The sequence below is a fragment of the Onychomys torridus genome, chromosome 2 (genome assembly GCF_903995425.1).
Source record: "Onychomys torridus chromosome 2, mOncTor1.1, whole genome shotgun sequence".
NCBI classification, from domain to species: Eukaryota; Metazoa; Chordata; class Mammalia; order Rodentia; family Cricetidae; genus Onychomys; species Onychomys torridus.
In genome coordinates this window covers 41,066,988-41,087,263 of record NC_050444.1, presented here as the reverse complement: position 1 = coordinate 41,087,263, position 20,276 = coordinate 41,066,988, and the positions used below count along the sequence as shown (strand labels likewise).

At 38.0% G+C, this 20,276-nt stretch overlaps 1 protein-coding gene across 2 annotated transcripts in view; it reads right to left on the bottom strand.

The window, feature by feature from the left end:
* The window catches only part of LOC118578256 (cytochrome P450 7B1), a 172,618-nt gene that overhangs the window by 31,653 nt on the left and 120,689 nt on the right, over nt 1–20,276 (bottom strand). The window contains exon 2 of one of the 2 annotated variants that reach the window (XM_036179017.1): nt 6,414–6,550. In XM_036179017.1, coding sequence (XP_036034910.1) covers nt 6,414–6,550 — 137 coding nt within the window. Of the gene's footprint in view, nt 1–6,413; nt 6,551–20,276 lie in introns of those variants that run through there. The other variant, XM_036179018.1, reaches the window with a different exon arrangement.

Below are 20,276 nucleotides of genomic sequence, written 5' to 3'. Positions count from 1 at the left end.
TAAAATGGCCAGCATCCACCTGACAAATAATCAGGGATTCAGGAGTCAATTTTCTCATTTTTCAAAAGAGATCATTTTAGGCAAAGCTGTGTATTTTCACAGGTGATGATTCATGTATCCTTCTTCCCAAATGAAGGAACTTTGTTAAATATTAATAGGACGCTTTTAAATTAGTATCTAAAATTCCGAGAGTATACACAAGATTTAATTTGTATCACAATTTGGGGGAAATACTTTGAAATTTTTTAATCAACTTTTTACATTCATCTAAATCCAAAAAGAAAAAAAAATGTATCAGCCCAGGCACTATCAGTCACTACAACTTGGCCTCTGAAGTAGAAGCCAGATAAATACTGATTTCTGCTGTCTTTCAAGTCATTAGAAATAGACACATTCTTATTATTTCTCTCTCTCTCTCTCTCTCTCTCTCTCTCTCTCTCTCTCTCTGTCTGTCTCTTCTCTCTCTCTTTCTCTCTCTTTTATTTTCTCCCTTCCTCTTTAACTCCCCCCTATCAGAAGAAAATATCAGGTTCATTTCAAATAATAATATAAACAGGAAAAGTGAAATAATTGGTTCAATCAGCAAACAAATTTAACATGTTGTAAAAATTGATCGTGTGTGTGTGTGTGTGTGTGTGTGTGTGTGTGTGTGTGATGTCTGGTGTGCAGGTGCACAAGTGCTATGGGTATGCATGTGCCACAGTGTGCCTGTGAAAGCCAGAGGATAACTTTAGAAAGTTGGTTTTCACCTTTCACCTTGTTGCTCCTGCTATTGTGCTATATACCTATATACCCAAGGCTGATGGGCCTGTGCCCTTTCAGGCAATTTTCTCTTCTCTGCTTCTCAGTGTGTGTGTGTGTGTGTGTGTGTGTGTGTGTGTGTGTGTGTGTGTGTGTGTGTGTGTTGGAATGTTGTGATTACAGGCCCCTATTAATACATTCATTAAAAAAAGTAGTTGTTTGTCTCAGGTTGTGTGTGTGCACATGTCTGCTGTAGGTGTGTTGTGTGGGTGTGTGCATGTATTTGTGCAAGTACATGTTAACATGGAGCACAGAAACAAACACTAGCTGTCTTCCTCAGCTGCTCTCCATCTTAGGTTTTGAGACAAGATCTCTCACTAGACCTGGGGCTCATCGACTCAGTTAGGCTGGCTGGCCAGTGAGCTCCAAGGAAAATGCTTGTCTCCACACACTTACATATACACTCCTCCATCACTGGCTTTTGTACTGGTGCAGGGGGTCCAAAATCAGGTTCTTATTCTTGTGAAATTAACTGGCATGGTACCAACTGAACATTCTCAAGTCTTTGTAGTAAGTTATTTTAAAGGACCATCATGGAGAAGTTCAAAGTAACTTTTCTCTCTGGGGTCTGCATCTTTTCTCCCTTATTCCAATTTTAATTTTCTTCCCCAACAAGACATCATTTTCTTGCCTTTTACCTTCACCCCTTCTGAAGGACATGCAGATCGCTTTAGAACTGGACGTTTGGGTTTTCTGATTTTACTTTTCAAGTTGGTTTGGAAGTACCAATAACCCTGGAGATTTTAGCTGGCTTTCCAACTTTTAATCTTCAGCATAAACAATTTAAGCTAAGTTTTCCAAAATTAATATTAATTTAAACCATCTGTCCACCATCTGCTAATGTGAGATGCAAAACCAGAGTTTCTTTGTGTCCCGTAATCAGACAGTTAGGAAATACATATACATTTATAAAATGAATTCAAATTTCCTAACAAAGAAATCTTTCTGAAAAGGTATCTTGAAGGCTATGAACGCTCAGAGAGAAATTAACTTTTGCTCAGTGTGATTTTATGTAAGTGAATGCCAAGTGTCAATAGGCAAGCGCCTAGTTCCCTGAGATTCCAATATAAAACAACACCCTCTGCCATGTTTTCAAAAGAGGAGAATGCTGTCAAAGTGGATATAAAATATCGATTTCAAGAATTTTAGAGTTTGCATTTGTCTAAAATGTAAAGGTCAAAATGAGGCCCAGGTCTGAAAAAAATACAGTATAAAATAATTTTTCTGCCGATTACATTTGAAAATGGGCCAACAACTTTAATATCTCCCTTGCCAATTATTTCATTTTTCTTCCCTTTTGTGGAGCAGACTGACTATTAATCCTAGCATTCTTAGATAAGCCATCAATGCTTTGCCAACCTAATACTCTTTTTTCTTTCTTTATATTATTTCCTTATGAAGCTAATGCTCCATAGTTCAAACTAGTTTGATAAATGTGTTTTTGAACATATACCTACATCACCTTGAAGTTTAATACACAAGAAGTCTAGCTTTTAGATAATAAGTGAGTTTTGCTGTTTTCATGTAGGACTTGGTAACAAGAAGACATTGTCTTGGAAATTCAAGTCAATTGTTCAGTCAATAAAATATAAAAAAAATGATTTCATATAAATTTTATAAAATTATAAGATTTTAATCTCCTTGTGTAGGAAATTCTCCAGCAATTTTGAGTTGAATGTTTCCCTGTAAGCATCAGTTGGGAAGCTGAACCAGTAGCCAGCTTTTTATTTACCAAGAATGACCAGCATTGTGTACTCCTCCCCCTTATTAGGGAGAATTCTCTAGCAGTTGACAATGATGTACAGTAGAGAGAGCTTCTCTGGGGTGACACTCGGGGAAAGTGATTCCATTGCACTAACACACAAAACCAATTAGAAAACTATCTTCTGGGGCATGTCACGAATGTATGTGGTTTCCCTTTGAAAGCTGTACCTTTTAATTTCTTTATTAAGGTGACAGTTGTGTCCCATGAGACTTTTGGGGATGACAATTACTTGTGTATTCTGCAAAACACATGCACTCACTAAAGAAACATGACAAGGATAAGGGTAGACAACTTTGTCCTTCATTTTTTTAAAATGAGCTATATCACAAACTGATCATCAAAACCATGTAGTCACAGACCTTTTCAATAAGGATGAATCAAACTAAGGTAGGGAGAGAGGGAGACAGGCAGCAGAACTATTTAGTGGTGGCTGTTTATTACTGAGTTCACAGGCATAATGATGGCTAACTTATTCAGTGTTTAAGTCAGTATAAGACTTCTTAGAATTCAAGATTAAGATATCATATGTGAGCATGGACTGATTGCTTTTGTTTATTTGGTTTGTATGTATATATGTGTTTATGTGTGCATATGTGCTTGTAAATAATAGAGGTTAACCACAGTTATTGTTCCTCAGGTGCTACCCACCTTTGTTTGCTTAAGAAAGAGTCTCTCACCAGGACCTATGGCTGGCTGGCTGCCGGGGGTCAGCTAATTGGACAGGGAGCCCATAAATTCCTTTGTCTCTTCCTTCCCAGAACTGGAACTGTAAGTGCATAGTCCCATGTGCAAGAACTTTCCAACTGACCTATTTTCCCAGGCTTCTTCCTTTATAAAATAAAGTTTTGTTTGTTTTTTACAGGATGTTGCTGGCTGGTCTCAAACTCAAGACCCTTTTGCCTAAATCTCCCAAGTACTGATAAAACTATCCAAACTGTCTACAAGTCTTTGTTGAATCATTTTAAGCAACTTTTGCATAAGGTCTTAAAAAGAGAAAGCTGGAAGGTCTAATAATTTTGTACTGCTCATTGGAAATTTGAGATACATTTTTTAAAGTTATTTTTCAAAAAAGCTTTGCTTTGCAGCTTTGGTTTAGCCCCAAGTGCAGCTAGAAATGAAGCACTGGGTACATCCTTTTTATGTACCTAATAGAATTTCACCAGCTCTAAGATGTTAGAGATTTTCCCCATCAAAAATTTGTTATGAATAAATCAGCACTGAGCTCTGAGCTATATTGAGAATCATAACAGAAAAAGGAGATGGACAGGCGAATTAGTGGTAAACCCTTGTCATATGAATTGCACTGAGAAGATGCACTGAAGATAACAGGGCCCCAGTGAAGGGGTCCAAAGGTTGGGTGATATGTCCAGAAAAGGATCTGAAGAGGAAGTGATGTGCAAGAGAGACTCAAAAGTCAATCAAGAGCAGAGTTCTGGCAGAAAGAAGTGCAAGAAGGACCAAGGCATAAGACATGGTAGGTGTGAAGGAATGTTCCAGCAAGAAGGCATCGAGGCCAGCTTTTTCTACAAAGTGAGATCCAGGAAAGGCACAAAGCTACACAGAGAAACCCTGTCTCGGGAGGGGGGGAGGCATGTTAATGAGACTGTAAGCACAAGATAGTAAGAAGGGATGGAAGTAGACTAGATAGGGGTCTTGGGAAGATCATATTAAATATTACAATTCTTTCTAAGATGCATGATTGTTTTCATTTCCATTTTTCTGAAATTACAGTTCATGCAATTATCATTTGGAAGAAATTTGTCATCTGTCAGGGGAAAGAGTAAGTTGTAATAAAACTAATGTTACCTGTTCCTGGATAAAATAAAACTAACCTCGTGGATGAGTCAATCAAGTTGGATCTCCATCCTTTAATTACTCAGATGGTACATTTATATGGTAGTCAGTATGTACAGACAGTTGTGCCTGATCTTCAGCAAAATAATTACAGGCAGAAGACAGAACTAGTTCTTTAGTAGAATAGAGAGGCTATAGGGAAAGATATAATGGTAGACAGATGTGTTTATATAAGGTACAATAAGGACAATCAGAGTCAATAGAGGAAGCTGAAGTTTCAAGACAGTTAGAAGCAATTGGCTCACACCTTTAATCCCAGTACTCCAGAGGCAGAGCCTGGTGTATCTCTATGGGTTTGAAGCCAGCCTGGTCTACAGAGTGAGACCCAGGACAGGCACCAAAACTACACAGAGAAACCCTGTCTCAAAAAAAAAAAAAAAAAAAAGATCATTAAGGGCACTAAGAAGGACTAGTTAGACTAACCTAACCTTGACCATAAGTAAGAGTACCATTACGGGGACTTTTGAAGATAAATTATTCGAGTTAGCAAATGCAAGTCACTTTCTAAAAATATCTAGGAGATAGAGATATAGATGGATATAGAAATATAGATAGAAGGATGGAAGGAGAGAGACAAGAAGGGAGGGGAGAGGAACAGGGAGAGGCAGAGTAGGAAAGAAGTAGGGGATAAAGGAAGGGAGAAGGAAGGGAGAGAAGGAGGGGGAGGGAGAGATGGAAAGAAGAAAGAAGAGAGAGTGAATATTGAAAATAAAATGAAAGCAGGACACATAGAATATGGCTCTAAGCTAAGGACAAAATCCCAAAGTGAAGAAATACAGGCATGAGATGAAGGACTTGTGATGTAACAAGAAGAGTCATGGGGACGGGTATGTTGTTGGGGAATATCATTTTAAAATTTGTTACTTTTGTTATGTTGCATCTGCTTAACTCTGTGAAGCTGTGTTACTGTGCCTGTCTAAAACACATGATGGTTTAATAAATAGCTGGACAGCCAATGGCAAGGCAGGAGAAAAGATAGGTGGGATGGGCAGGCAGTGAGGATAAATAGAAGGAGAAATCTAGGAGAAGAGAGGAGTAGAAGGAGCCAGAAAAGTAAGGGGACATCAGAGGCCAGCACCTAACTACATGGCAAGCCACAGAGTAAGAAACAAAGAAAGGCATACAGAATAGAGGAAGATAAAAGCTCAGAGGCAAAAGATAGATGGGATAATTTAAGTTAAGGAAAGCTGGCTAGAAACAAGCCAACTTAAGGCCAGGTATTTATAATTAAGTATAAGCCTCTGTGTGACTTATTTGGGAGCTGGTGGTGGGCCCACCAAAAGAGCAAAAACCTCCAGCAACAGTATGTGTTTTGTTTTTAAAGCATTTTTAAAAGTTTGAACTACACTGAACAGTTTAAATGCAGAAGTATTCTCCAGACCAGTGTTTGCAAAGAAGGGGAAGAGAAATGATGATATGGAGAATTCAGATTTTTAGAGTTGTGCAACCATTCTTTATGGTACTGTAATGGTGTGTATATGAAATTATGCATCTGTGAAAAGCCAAAGAATAACACAAAAAGTAGACTGGAAAGCAAATAAGGGGCCTTAAATAATGTACCCACATCAGCACATCAGTTGGAATGAGCGTGCCATACTGAGATGAGACGTTATTAGCTGGAAACCTGGAAACCAACGGAGAGTGCATATGAGTACTCTCCGAACTATCTGCTGGACTTCCTTACACTCCTTAAACTGCTCTATAAAGAAATCATTCATTCAAAACACACCCTAGCTCTTTTCTTCTCAGAACAGCCAGGCCAACCCAAATTGGCAAGTGAGGACAGGAAAATGATGTCTTTAGGAGGCAGGAGAGGGTCCTGTAACCAGCCTTTATATAAGATCATTCACTGGACTAACACATGCCATTCTTTTGCAATTGCTCTACAGTGTTAGATGAGTGTTCCACATTTTTCCCATGAACAAATGTGAAGACATTAAAGAGCCAGCAAGAGATTATGCCACATGCAAAGTTCTCGTGCAGAGATTCTTACCCGAAAGCAGCACAGTGAAGGTATCACCATATTTCCTTTGAAGAGTTTTCATGAAAGCTAATGGATCCTTTAGGACCTTCAGGGTAATGCCAAGGTAAGGAAGCCAACCTTTTATCAAGGGAGGTTCACGAGGCCTCCTATGAAGAGAATAAAAAAAAATCAAAGGAAAATGAAATCATCCACATTTTAACGTTATTTATCCAGTCCAAATCAATGGCTGGAATTGCACAGCCACAGCCTCTGTCAGTTTACCTCTTCATCGATTCTCATGTATTCATCGACATGGGCTCATCGTTTCCTCAGCTTGTATGGATGTAGGGTAGGTAGTTCAGTTCCTTACTTTTGATGAGCAACTTTTCATACCTTTTTTCTTATAAGGGTTCCACAGCTACTTGACAGCTAAGTCATAGTCTGATGTACTTATCTATCCCATGTTCAGTTTCCCATCATTTTAACACCAGACACCTGAAGGGTCTGTGGCTCAGTGGATTAGTAGGTAACCAAATCCATTCATAGAATTTATTTTGCAAAATTGTCAGTTTGGTGCAATGCTGATTTTTAAAAAAAGTTATTTGCCTGATTTTTTTTTTTTTTGTGTGTGTGTGTGTGTCTTTTACAATTCACGCTATAATCGTTACCTACTTACTCTTATAAAAACTGAGCTTGGTTATTTTATTTTTATAATTTTTATTGTATGTATATGGGTGTTTTGCCTGCATCTGTGTTTGTGTACCAAGTGACTGAGGAGGCCAAATGTGGCATTGGATACCCTGGAAGTAGAGTTACAGACAGTTGAGAGCCACCCTGTGGGTCCTGGGAATCGAACTGGGGTCCTCTGGGAGACCACAAGTATCCTTGATCTCTGAGGTTTCTCTTTAGCAAACCCCACCAATTTAGTTTTAACTAACGTTTGTGGTTGATGGTTAGGTACTTGTCAACTTGACACACGTGGGAAACCTCAACTGAGTAACTTCCTCCATCAGATTAGCCTGTGAACATGTCTGTGGAATGTTTTCTTAATCGCTAATTTATGGAGGAGGATCTAGTCCACTGTGGGCTGTTACCCCTGGGTAAGTGGCCTTGGATATTATAAGATAATTGGTTGAAACTATGCCCTAGCCAGAAGGAGGGATAGAGAGAGACAAAGGGAGAGAGACAAAGAGAGCCAGAGACAGGGATGCAGAGAGAGAGAGAGAGAGAGCTATAATCTCTGCTTCAGTTCCTGCTTGAATTTCTGCCCTGATACCTCTGAATGGTGGACTGTGGCATGGGATTATAAGCCAAATAACTCCTTCTCACCCAAGTTGCTTTTGGTTAGAATTCTATCACAGCCACAGAAAGCAAACTAGTACACTAAAGTGCTGTGGGATAGGCCTAATCTAAGATAGAATTAAACTACTTATAAACAATTCATCACAATTACTGATTATTTCATTTCATAGATTCCCATTTCTTATTTCATAGTAACATGGAGTGTTCAATTACATGGACTCAGTCATTTAATTCCCAAATGTATGCAGAAACATTTACATCTTCCCACAAATACAGAGTATGAGTTTATTAAATCTTAATAAGAATCCGTTATATTTATATATGCTAAAATTTTAGGGAAATGGTGTGCTATGGGACTTGAAGGTTTTCAAAACATCTTAGTGATTTTTACAGATTAAATGGAGGTGTGCTCTTTAGAATGAACAAGTCATATTAGTCACTGTGTATGTTTTCCATTCATTTGGTTGATCAAAGAGTTTAGAACCAGATGTCATCTTGGAGGCTTCAGTGTATTCTTTTTGTTTTTATGGCCAAAGGATCTCAGATCTCGGATGTCAAGACATTTACCTAAAGATTAAGGACATGTTGTAAGCTCTGCAGCCCCACAGTTGTGCTTTCCGCCACCCAGGAAAATAAGTCAATCTATGAACCCAATAAAAACATCCCAGTAACAGAGCTCTCTGGCCGAACTGATGGACACATGCAGGAAACAGTCTGCTGCACATCTGAGAGCTCTTGCTGTGCTCTGGTGTTAGACGTCACATAGTTTAGCTGCCAGAGTGAAGCTCTTTGTTATCAGCTGTCAATCAGGCTGGAATTACATAATCAGAGAATGACAATAAATAAACTTGAAAAATATGTTACATTATTGGGGATAATAAAGATGCCAGTGTAGAGTGTGGGGTATAGCTTGGAGGTAAAGTGCTTGCCTAGTTTGTGAGACTCTGGGTTTTATTCCTACCACCACACAGAAAAAGGAAACCCACAAAACCTTAGCATAATTTTCCTAAGTTTTATATTCTATTATTATTTTATAATGAATACAATTAGGATTGTTTGTTAAGTATTACTAATAAAGGTGTTTTTTGTTTTTGTGGGGTTTTTTTTGTTTTTTGGTTTTTTTGTTTGTTTGTTTTTTTGAGACAGGGTTTCTCCGTGTAGTTTTGGTGCCTGTCCTGGATCTTGCTCTGTAGCCCAGGCTGGCCTCAAACTCTCAGAGATCCACCTACCTCTGCCTCTCAGGTGCTGGAATTAAATGCACATGCATGTGCCACTGCTGCCCAGCCTAATAAAGTAATTTTTAAACATGTGAAGCATTCCTTAAAATACTATGAATTAAAGTTTCTTCTTTTTTGATCTCTGACATTAGCAAACCTATATTTCAAAATTTCTTCCAGTCATTTATTTGATAAACACAATTTGACTTAAGATAAAAATAAGACAAACAGAGTAATCACTTTTTTTTAATCCTGGAAGAAATCAAAACAAATATTCAAAAGGACTTCAATTTTCTGGTCCATCTGTGAGACTGCATGCTTCACTTTGATCAATCACAAATATTACTAGCTCAGATCTAATCAGAGGTCAAGATTATGGACATCTCAGCAAGGGCTTTTATGTAGCTATATTAACCTTATCACAAGTCTTCATTTCCCACACACCAACACTGCAAACCTTGCCTGTGTGTGTGTATGTGTATATGTATGTGTGTGTGTGTGTGTGTGTGTGTGTGTGTGTGTGTGTTATCAAAACAAAATCTAAGTGGCAATAGAAATCAAGGAAAGACTTTACTTTCTTTATGTCAAAGGCAGTTTATTTTATTGCTAATTTAACGGATATGCCAGTGTTTAAGTATATATGCAGAGACAATTGAAAACACAAGAAAAAAATGGATCTTATTTTTCATACTTTCTATTCTCTTTTAAATATTTTAAAAATTATATATTTTGATTGTATATAATTGTTTTAGCTATCCTGGGTTTTTTGCCTTTCTATATGAAGCTGAGTATTATTCTTTCAAGGTCTGCATAGCATTGCGATGGAATTTTGATGGGGATTGCATAGAATTTGTAGATTACTTTTGATAAAATTTCTATTTTTACCAAGTTAATCCTACAAACCCATGAGCATGGGAGATCTTTTCATCTTCTAATATCTTCTCCAATTTCTTTCTTCAAGGACTTGAAGTTATTGTCATATAAGTCTTTCACTTGCTTAGTTAGAGTTTCACCAGATATTTTATATTGTTTATGGCTATTGTGAAAGGTATTGATTCTCTGACTTCTTTCTCAGCCTATTCATCATTTGTATATAAGAGGGCTACTGATTTCTTTGAGTTAATCTTATATTCAGCCACATCACTGAAGGTAGTTATCAGCTGTAGGAGATTCCTGGTAGAATTTTGGGGGTTGCTTATGTATTCTATCTTGTCATCTGTCCTACTTCAACTTGATATGCCATGCTTTGTTGATAGCAATGGGAAACCTGCCCCTTTCTGAACAGAAGCATAAAAGGAGTGGGTCGGGAAGGCAGAGGGGAAGCAGGGGGAGGGAATGGGAGGAGAGGAGAGAGAGAACTATGGTCGGAATATAAAATAAATGAATAAATTTAATTAATAAAAAAATTTAAAAATACATGTTTTGAGACAGGGCATCTCCTAGGCTGGCCTTGAATTCCATGTGCTCTTGCCCATGCTCCTGAAACGTTACACTAGGATTACAGGCATGTAGCACCAACTATTGTCTTGAATTCAACTTATTTTCTTAAATTTAACTTTCCACTCAGTGCTGGGGTGACAGAAACAAGCCACCACACCCAGCTTTTTACATGGGGCTGGGGTTACAAACTCAGGTCTCACACTTATTGCCAGACACTTCACCCACCAAAGTATCTCACCAGCCAGTTCCCAAATATTATAGAAGAAGAGACCACACATATGAGTAGAGAGCAGGACTCACAGTTTGGAATTTGTTAAACAACTAGTCTAGGATCCTTTGGAGTTTATAAGCATTCTAGTTCAGAGCATTTCCTTTCAAAATACTAAGTCAACTCATTCCCTTGATCTACTTTTACTGTGTCTGGTTTAATGCTACATTGTGAATAAGATTTAGTAAGGTCTTTTCTAATATTCCAATTTAATACAACTAATGTCATCTTCTATGCAGTCATTCAACCAAAGCTGTACTCTTCATGGAGCTTCCACAGGGGAAAGAATGGGATGCAGATTTCCAAGGGAATATTAGTTGTGTTCCAGATTAGGGAACCATATTCGGATGCCAATTTATTGTTACAGACATGGCAGGGTCATCATTTCTTACAGCTGTATTTATTTTGGCAAGAGTAAGCTAAAGACTATTAAGCACCATGTCACAACTGTACACTAGGAAAAAATATAGTGCTTGTTCAACTTACAACCTATCCAAAACAGATATTAATCTATCTTTATTGGTACATTTGTAAAAAAAAATTATGTAAGGAGGAGAGACATCACTATAGTGGTCCAGAAAGGCCTGTTGACACATGGCACAGAGCAACTACTGCCAATTGTCTTATTCATGCTCCATGGCTTTGAAAATGAACTATTTGTTGCTCTCTACTAAGTGAGGATACAGGATGCTCAGTGCCACTTGTGGCTAACAAAATCCTAAGGCTGGAATGAACCCAGGCCTGATGTTTTGATATTAAGTTTAAAAGCCTACAGTACATACTCTCTCTTGATCTCACTTTAATAATATATACACTCTCAAATTAGTATTTAAGGTATTAAAGGCTATAGCAACCATATTCACTCGAGCTTTTTAGGTGTCCCCAAAAATCAAATCCAAATTCTTTGTACACACAATGTCACCAGAATTTGGGATTGCTTCCATAGGTGTTTGGGCACATCCTAAGATCTGTACAAAATGTTATCCAGAGTTATCTGAAAGCAAATATTGGAGAAGAATCCAAATACATCATACAAAGTATCTAAGCCTTCTCCCTTTAAGAATAGATCAACACAGAATAATCGACTACACACAACATTTATTGATTATTAACCAATTAGCCATCAATTTTGGGAAACTACAGAAACAATTACCATAAAATCTGAACTTGGGACTTCCAGTTGTGGGTGAGGTATGTAAGGAGGCGGGAAGACAACAGCACTTCCATATTCACAAGAAGAACACAGAACAGGCTCCCAGTCAAGAACTCTTCAGTCCACAAGTAAACTGATGGCATAAGGTAAATCACCACCCTTAAAGCAAGAGACAGGCAGAGAGAGAGACCCACAGCTGACAGGAACAGAAGCTATTGCTGAAATCATGAGCTAACAGGAGCATTTAAAGTGAAACTCTCCGGTAAAGACTGCGCACGAATTAACTTGAAGGAGGAGAGGGAAAGTAAAGTTCCTAGGGGCACAACCTGAAGGAGGATTTCAGAGTTCCACCAAAAGGAAGAATAGCTAAGAATGGAGACATAGCTTCTAAAACATGGACTTAATCATGTATAGCCTTCCAATGCAGAAAGCGCCAGGTCTAGAGAATATTGCTGGAAAGTTCTAAATATCTGAGGACATAATAGAATTTTTCTAGAGTTGATGCCAAATAAAAGATGGAATACCAGAACAAGACAAAGACATTGCAAATGCTACAAGGAAGGACTATTAACAATTAATATCTTATAAGTGGAGTTGCAAACACTCTCAATGAAACCACTAAATTCCAACTAAATTCAACAAGTATTATATATCATTAGCAAGTAGAATTCATTTCAAGTATTTAAGCTTAGTTCAACATTAAAAATCTGTGTAGCCTATTACACCAACAGGCTAAAGCAAATAATCACCTGGTCATATCAATAGGTCAAGAAAAATTGACAATATCTAATACCCGTGTACATTCCACTACATGTAAAAGTCAACTGAAAATGCATAAAAGTACTTAAATGTAAGGACTTTAGAAGAAATCATAAGGGAAAGTTTCCTGATACTTGTCTTGGCATTTGTCCAGAGATTTGACACCAAAAGCACAAGCAATAAGAATAAAAGATAAACAGAGCACAGAAAAGCAAAAAGCTTCTACGTAGCCAAGGGAAAAGATGGAATGGAAGAAAATATTTAAAAATCATGCACCTGACACAGAGCTTATCCTTAAAAAGTATAAGGAATTCTTACAATTCAAAGTGAAATCTTAATAGCCTGTTTAAAAAATAGGCTAGGGACTTGTATAGGCATATCTCCAAAGAATACATACAAATAGTCAACATGTGTATGGAGAGAGAAATATAAAAAAAAAGCAAGCAAGCAAACAAACAAAAACAACTACTCAAAATGAAATGTCACTCATTATTTTAACAAAAGACAATCAGTTCTGTGAGTCTGTGGAGAAATTATAGCCCTTCCACAATAATGTTAGGAATGTAAAGTGATGGAAAAGATAATATGAAGATTGCTCAAAATGAAAAGGAAACAATTACTTTATGATCCAACAATCCCACTTGTTTGTTGAAAAGAACAAAAACACAATCTGGAAGAGATATTAGTATCTCCATGTTCATTGCAAGGCTAGTCACAATAGCCAAAAGATGGAAACAAGTCAGATGTATACTGGCAGATGAATAAAGAAAATGTAGAATGTTCATGTGAACCTGGTGCAAGACTGTCTAACATGTAGAAGGAGGAAAATTGTAGTCTGTGGCAACAGGGATAAACCTTGAGAGCATCATGTTAAATGAAATAAGCCAGTTACTGAAAGAAAAGCATTGCATGGAACCACATATGGGAGCTATGTAAAACAGCCAAATTTACAAAAGCAAAGCAAATAATTATGGCAATTATGATGGGAAGGAGGGAAAACTAGGGAGTTATTAATGAACAGAAATAAAATTTTGAGTCAAGTGAAACCATCACAATCATCTGTAATTCTAGGTCCAGGGGATTTGTTGACTGCTTATGGCCTCCACAGGCACCAGGTATACATGTGATGCACATACATACATGTAAGCAAAACATTCATGCACATAAAATAACAATAAATAAAATATAAAGAATAAAATTAAAAAACCCAATTGATTTTCTATAAGCATGCAATGAATAACTGATACTTGAAACAAGAAACATAATACCATTTTTTTTTTTTTTTTTTGGTTTTTCGAAACAGGGTTTCTCTGCGTAGCTTTGCACCTTTCCTGGAACTCACTTTGGAGACCAGGCTGGCCTTGAACTCATAGAGATCCACCTGCCTCTGCCTCCTGAGTGCTGGGATTAAAGGCGTGCACCACCAATGCCCGGCAATACCATTTATATTAGCACAAAATTCAATACTATTCTGTAATCCACTATAAAATTCATACATACATTTATATTAGCACAAAATTCAATACTATTCTGTATTCACAATAAAAATTCATACTGGGGCTGGAGAGATGGCACAGAGGTTAAGAACACTGGCTGCTCTTCCAGAGGTCCTGAGTTCAATTCCCAGCAACCACATGGTGGCTCACAACCATCTGTAATGAGATCTGGTGCCCTCTTCTGGCCTGCAAGGATACATGCAGACATTACACTGTATATATAATAAATAAATAAAATCTTTAAAAAAAATTCATACTTATGTATAAACCAAACAAATATGCACAATGTCTATATGAGGAAAACAAATTGGGATTGGAAAAAGAAAAAGGGAACATGCAAAAATGCTTAAATCCCTGTAAATTATCCTGTGGATATCGAGAAATGAACTTTTGATATTTTTTTTTCTGGAGAAACTAACACCCCAAATAGTCAATGCACTATGGAAAGAGAAGAGAATTGGATGACCTGTACCACTTGACAACATGACAACATGAAGTTGCAGAAACCAAGACAGTGTGATGGCAATGAAAGAAAAGTAACATGAAACTGGAGGGTAAGAAATCCAGAAGTAGACCATATCAATATGGTCAACTAGCCTTAGACACTAGCAAAGGCAGGTCAGTAGAGAGAGGGTTATGTTGCGAGGCTCTGCAGATGTTGAAGTCTACCATAGCCTGGCATCTTCCTCTAAGCTCTACAACATGGAAGACTCTCTTCTCCCAGCTAAGGCTTCCTGCTCTCTACCTAGCTTTATCTGGAGGATGTCTCTAGGCTCTGATGCCTGACTTATCTCAAGGATGACCCTTGACACAGTTCCCTGCAAACACTCTTCCCTTGCTGCCCACATGGTAATTAGGTAAATGTTCTAGCCATTTTGATAGGGCTGTGCTTCCTAATCCAGCTATATGATAGCACCATGGCACTTAAAGCAAATTAAGAGTTGTCCCTAGGCTTCCCAATCCTATACATTTCCTTTACTCTGGAATAAAGCTGATTCACTGAATCATATACCAGAGGGCTATCTCCATTGTGTTCAAGGCCATCTAAAGATCTCTGTCATCAATTCTGCCTCTTTGTCCTCATGGACTGATAGCAAGTGGATTGAAAACATAAAGGGAATCCCACAGGGTAGTTTTCCAACAAGGTCTATAACACCTTGATTATATGCAAAAATATGAGTGACATTTTTATACCTTTACAGCAAGGAACTCAAAAAAAAATTAAGGGACACATTTGTAAATTGCAAAATAATCTTTGGAAAATACATTGAAGAAAATTTGGGGACTCCAGGTTTGTTGATAGTTTTTTTTTTTAATATAACACTAAGAGTTAAGTAGTTTGAGAGCAGTTATTTATAATTAAAAAAAATAATTGACTATCTTATTCATAAACATTATGAATTTTTAAAAGCCATTTATTATAGCTTTTCTAACTCCAAATGAAAAGGTCAATGAAGCGTTCTGTAGGGTTTAGTATCAAATAAAGACAACATTAATATCTGTAAACTACATATTATTTTTTAAATAGGGGTTAGAGAAAATAAACCGAGGAAAGCACTGTGCAGGATCCCTGTTCCTGGCAGGACCACTCTTTCTTCAAGCATTGACCTGGCTAGGCTGAGGTTTCTGTTCAGTGTGCTGGGTTCAGCCACCCGAGGAACTTTAACCAAAGTCAGAGTTACAGTTTTAATACATTATTTCTCAGATGTCTTAATTCATATATGCATGTATCCATGTGTGTGTGTGCATCTCTGGATATGTTCATATGAGTGAAGATGTACATGTGAATGTATGCAACATAGAGGCCTAACATCATGTGTCTTCCTCAATCACTGTCCCTCATATGTTTTAAATACAGGTCTCTCAGTAAGCACAGAGCTCATTGATGGGGCTGGGATGGGCTCAGTCAATGAGCTCTAGGAGTCGCCCCCCACTTTCATTTCCCCATCTTCAGTGCTGGAGGTACAGATGGGCACTGCTACCACTAGTTTTACAAAGGTGCTGAGGATCTGCATGCAGTTCCTCATGCTTGTCCACCAGGTATTTCACTGATGCAGTCATTTCTCCCATCTTGTGGGTTTTGTTTTGGTTTCTCAGTGCTAGGGTTGTAAGCACATACCCCAACTCTCAGACAGTTTTGTAAAAATGTTGGTTTGGGGGTATGAACTCAGGTTTTTACCAACTGAGCAATATGTTTTATATATAATATTATATATACTATATATTATAACCAAGACAATATATTTCAGTATTTTTCTTTTACTCTTCTGTTTTCATTATTTCATATTATTGTTTCTTTTTCTTTTTCTGTTTTCTCATTCATTCACTGTTGCCTTTCCTACATTTGAAGTGAAGTTCATTTCATTAGAATTTGTTGTCACTCTTTCTTATGGCACTTTGCTTTGATTCTATTATGTAAACAGAGATTTTACAGGAGGCATTTGGAAGTGACTTTAATTTTAGAGTGATTTGGATCAACCCTGCCACTAGATTTTCATCTGATTTTAATATAACAAGACAGTTTTTCTCCCTAAGTAAGGGCACCAGACTTGGATTTGCTATGGTTGCTGAAGAGACCCGCTGTGTCCCAAACTGCCTCCTCTAGGCCACTAGCAATAATACTTTTTCCAAGTGGAAGTTAGCTCAGGATATCTTGACTAGAAAAGTTAGCTATAAAGATCACTAGCAAGGTCTTCAGGATTCTCCATCCTCTAAAAACTACTATGAAGATTGGATCACTTCACTGTTTCATGGAAGATGCTAGAAGAACAGAGATATTAGATTTGAAAATACGGCATCAAAAAGGAAGAGAAGCCGGGCGGTGGTGGCGCATGCCTTTAATCCCAGCACTTGGGAGGTAAGTTTGAGGCCAGCCTGGTCTCCAAAGCAAGTTCCAGGAAAGGCGCAAAGCTACACAGAGAAACCCTGTCTCGAAAAACCAAAGAGAGAGAGAGAGAGAGAGAGAGAGAGAGAGAGAGAGAGAGAGAGAGAGAGAGAGAAGTCAATATCTACCAGTTGATGTTTGCTAGGCAGTAAAACCACTATAAGGAAAGGGTGCTGAACATAGGGACCTTGTTCCTTGTATGCTCTCGTCAAGAACAACTTTGCAGATGTTAGCTATTGCAGTGACTGTATCTTTGGCCACAAGTTTCATACTTTGTATGACATGCTTCCCTATGCTGGACCAGAGCTCTTTCTATCACATAAGTTGGTTCCACAGAGCGTGTGTAAAGCCTGCAGTTATCTATATATTCAGGCTATGGAATCCCTTCATTTTGAAGGACAGAACTTTTAAGAGCAGAGGCAGGATCACTGGGTGGAATATAGTACTTCCCTTTTACTTGTGCATGGAGATTGAAAACCTATTCTAGAAATTACTCATCCCTATCTCCAGCAACAATGGCATCTGAAATCAACTCAGAAATTATGTGCTAGATATACCAGCTCATAAAATGAGTTCCTTAATGCCTTACTGGAGCCATTCCCTGACTGCATAACCATGATAGTCAATGGTGTCCGTGGATGCTGGTATGATGATGAGTAAGGAGAAGGGATATGCCATGTAGATAGAGTCTGTGGTGGCTGTCCACCCTGAATCCAAATACACAGATGGGGCATTAGAAGTCCCTCTGCCACTCAGACTCTGTCATATTCTTTCCACAGACCTTCATTTACGACTTTTACCAGTGAGTCAGATGGATTCTAAAGATTCCTTCTGCATTTCTAAGGCAGATGAGCCAAGAATCAGCCTAAGACTTGCAGTAAGGACCATCACAACCCATGTAACCTGCACTCTGAGAACAGAAGCCAGATGCTGAGGCTAAAGGCTATAATTATGATCTCAGGGTGGATCCAGATGATATGCTAATGAGTCAGGAAATGTCACCTTGTAGTTGGACCTTTTTGTTGGGATAGACAGCTACCCAGTTAATGACATGGAGACTTATTAATTATAAAAGCTCAGCTGATAACATAGGCTTGTTACTAGCTAGCTCTTACAACTTAAATTAACCTATTTTTTTTTTAAATCAATCTGCTGTTTGTCTCATGGCTTTATTACCTTTACCTTACTGCCCATGCTGCTTCCTCTCCCTCTGGCTGGTAACTTCACCCTTCTTCTTCCCAGCATCCTGTGTCCTAAAAGTCCTGCCTAGCTATTGGCTGCTCAGCTTTTTATTAAACTAATCAGAATGACACATCTTCACAGTGCACAAAAAGATTATTCGGCAACATCTTTTTTTTTTTTTTTTTATGACAGCCATGGGAGAAAGAATTGCTTCAGCCTGGCTCTTTCAGGCTTTACTTAGAGGAAAAATCCTCTGACACAAAACACCCAGTCTCCCCTCCTTTTTAGACACTATGCCATCTCACCTGTACAGTTAAGGAACAGGTCGTTTCACCCTTAGATATGTATCACGTTCTTTAAGACTGTGACTCACATAAACACAAGTAAACTGCTAAATATCTGTTTACTCCAAGAATATGATCTATAATCCCTTTTCACAATAAGCTTTAATCTAACTTTGTCTAGAAAATTATGCAATTCATTTCCATAAGTAATCTCTATTGTGTTCTGTGCTTAACCTTATCTTCCCTGCCCGGTCCCATAATCTCACAAATCCACTGGTGTTATGTGATCAGCATCTGGTGTTCACATAACCTCTGCTTCATAGCAAACACATGAAAAAAAATCCCTGGATAAAAATGTCACTTTCCAGGCTGTATAAATGATTAGACTCTACTCTTTAATGATGTTTGCATACTCTTCTAGAAAGATCTGTAATGATGGAAAAGGCCTTCACTACTGAAAGGCTTTGATGCTGTCTAGGTGGTAATTGAATTGAAAGTAAATTTAATGTCCTGGCAACAAAGATGGCCACAATTTAAGTGTTTCTGATCAAATCATTCTATGTGAGGGAAGTGTAAAATAAACAGTGCTGAGTGGTCAGACACCTGCAGTATGGGTATGCAGCCTGAGTAAGTCCAATATAACATAACTGAATCTACCTTCACACTCCAGAATGCTTTCAAGTTATACACCAGCTTGAACCCTCAGTAACCAGTATCGTTTTGCAACCCTGTGATAACACCCTACACAGAATGTGTCTTGTAAAGTTGGCACTATTGGAAGCTTTATACTTGTGCCTGGACAGAGTGAGGAGTTTGCAAGTGGTTCTGTGGATAAGAAGCCTAGCCTCATCAATATAATGTTTCATTGAGAATATATTTGGTGCTACACACACACACACACACACACACACACACACACACACACACATTACATCACTTAAAACTTGATCTCTCAAGCCATAAAACAATGAATAAGCACATCACTACAGTAAATCTTTTATTTTCATTTGTGTTTTGACACAGGGTCATTTTACATGACTTTGGCTGGCACTGAGAACAAGATCCTCTTACTTCTGCCTTTGAGTGCTAGGCTAATAGGCATGTGCCATCATGTCTGGATTTCAATGCATCTCTTTGTGAAGTTGGTTATAGGGAACAATTCAAGCCTTCAGCCTTTCTTTGTATATCATTACAGAGGCCCAGTAGCCTGTAGATTATTTTCACCACACTGACTTTGGCCATTATATGGCCTAGATCCCAGGCTCTTCCCAAAAGTTCAGTGACTGGTTAATCTTTGCCTCTGTCTCCTAGTCTGCGAAGTGGATCTACTGCTATACTTTCTCTAAGAAAGAATCAAATAAGCAAGTGGATGTAAAGAATAAAATACAAAGGTGTGAACACAAGGCAAACTCAGAATGTTAATGTTGTGCATAAACACTGTCCTCATGTGAACACGCCATCTCACCTCTCTACTGGCTTCTTCCTACATGTGGATAGCACAATACCTATTTTCAAGAGCTTTCCCCTTATTCGCATGAACATGCCTTGTTTTGCCTAATTCAGATTTTGAATTATAGCTCCCACTTATGATTGCCTAGACAGTGAATCAGGTATAGAGTGACCTGCTACTCCGAGTAAAGGTTTAATGTGTAATTTTTTTTTTATTCTTTCAGAAAATTACACCCTGAAAGAAGTGGCTCAAGAGAACATTAGATCTCAGAAGCACACCAGCCAAACACATGCAGACAGCCTCGGCAAATCTAAAGAGGGGGATCAATTCATAATTGAAAGTTATTTCAACTCCTTAATAAAAACAGAAATCCATGCAACTGACTTTGTAATTTCTGCGATGATCAGTTGCTAATTTATTTTACAGATAGGATTTGATTGAACTCCATGGAAAAAGAT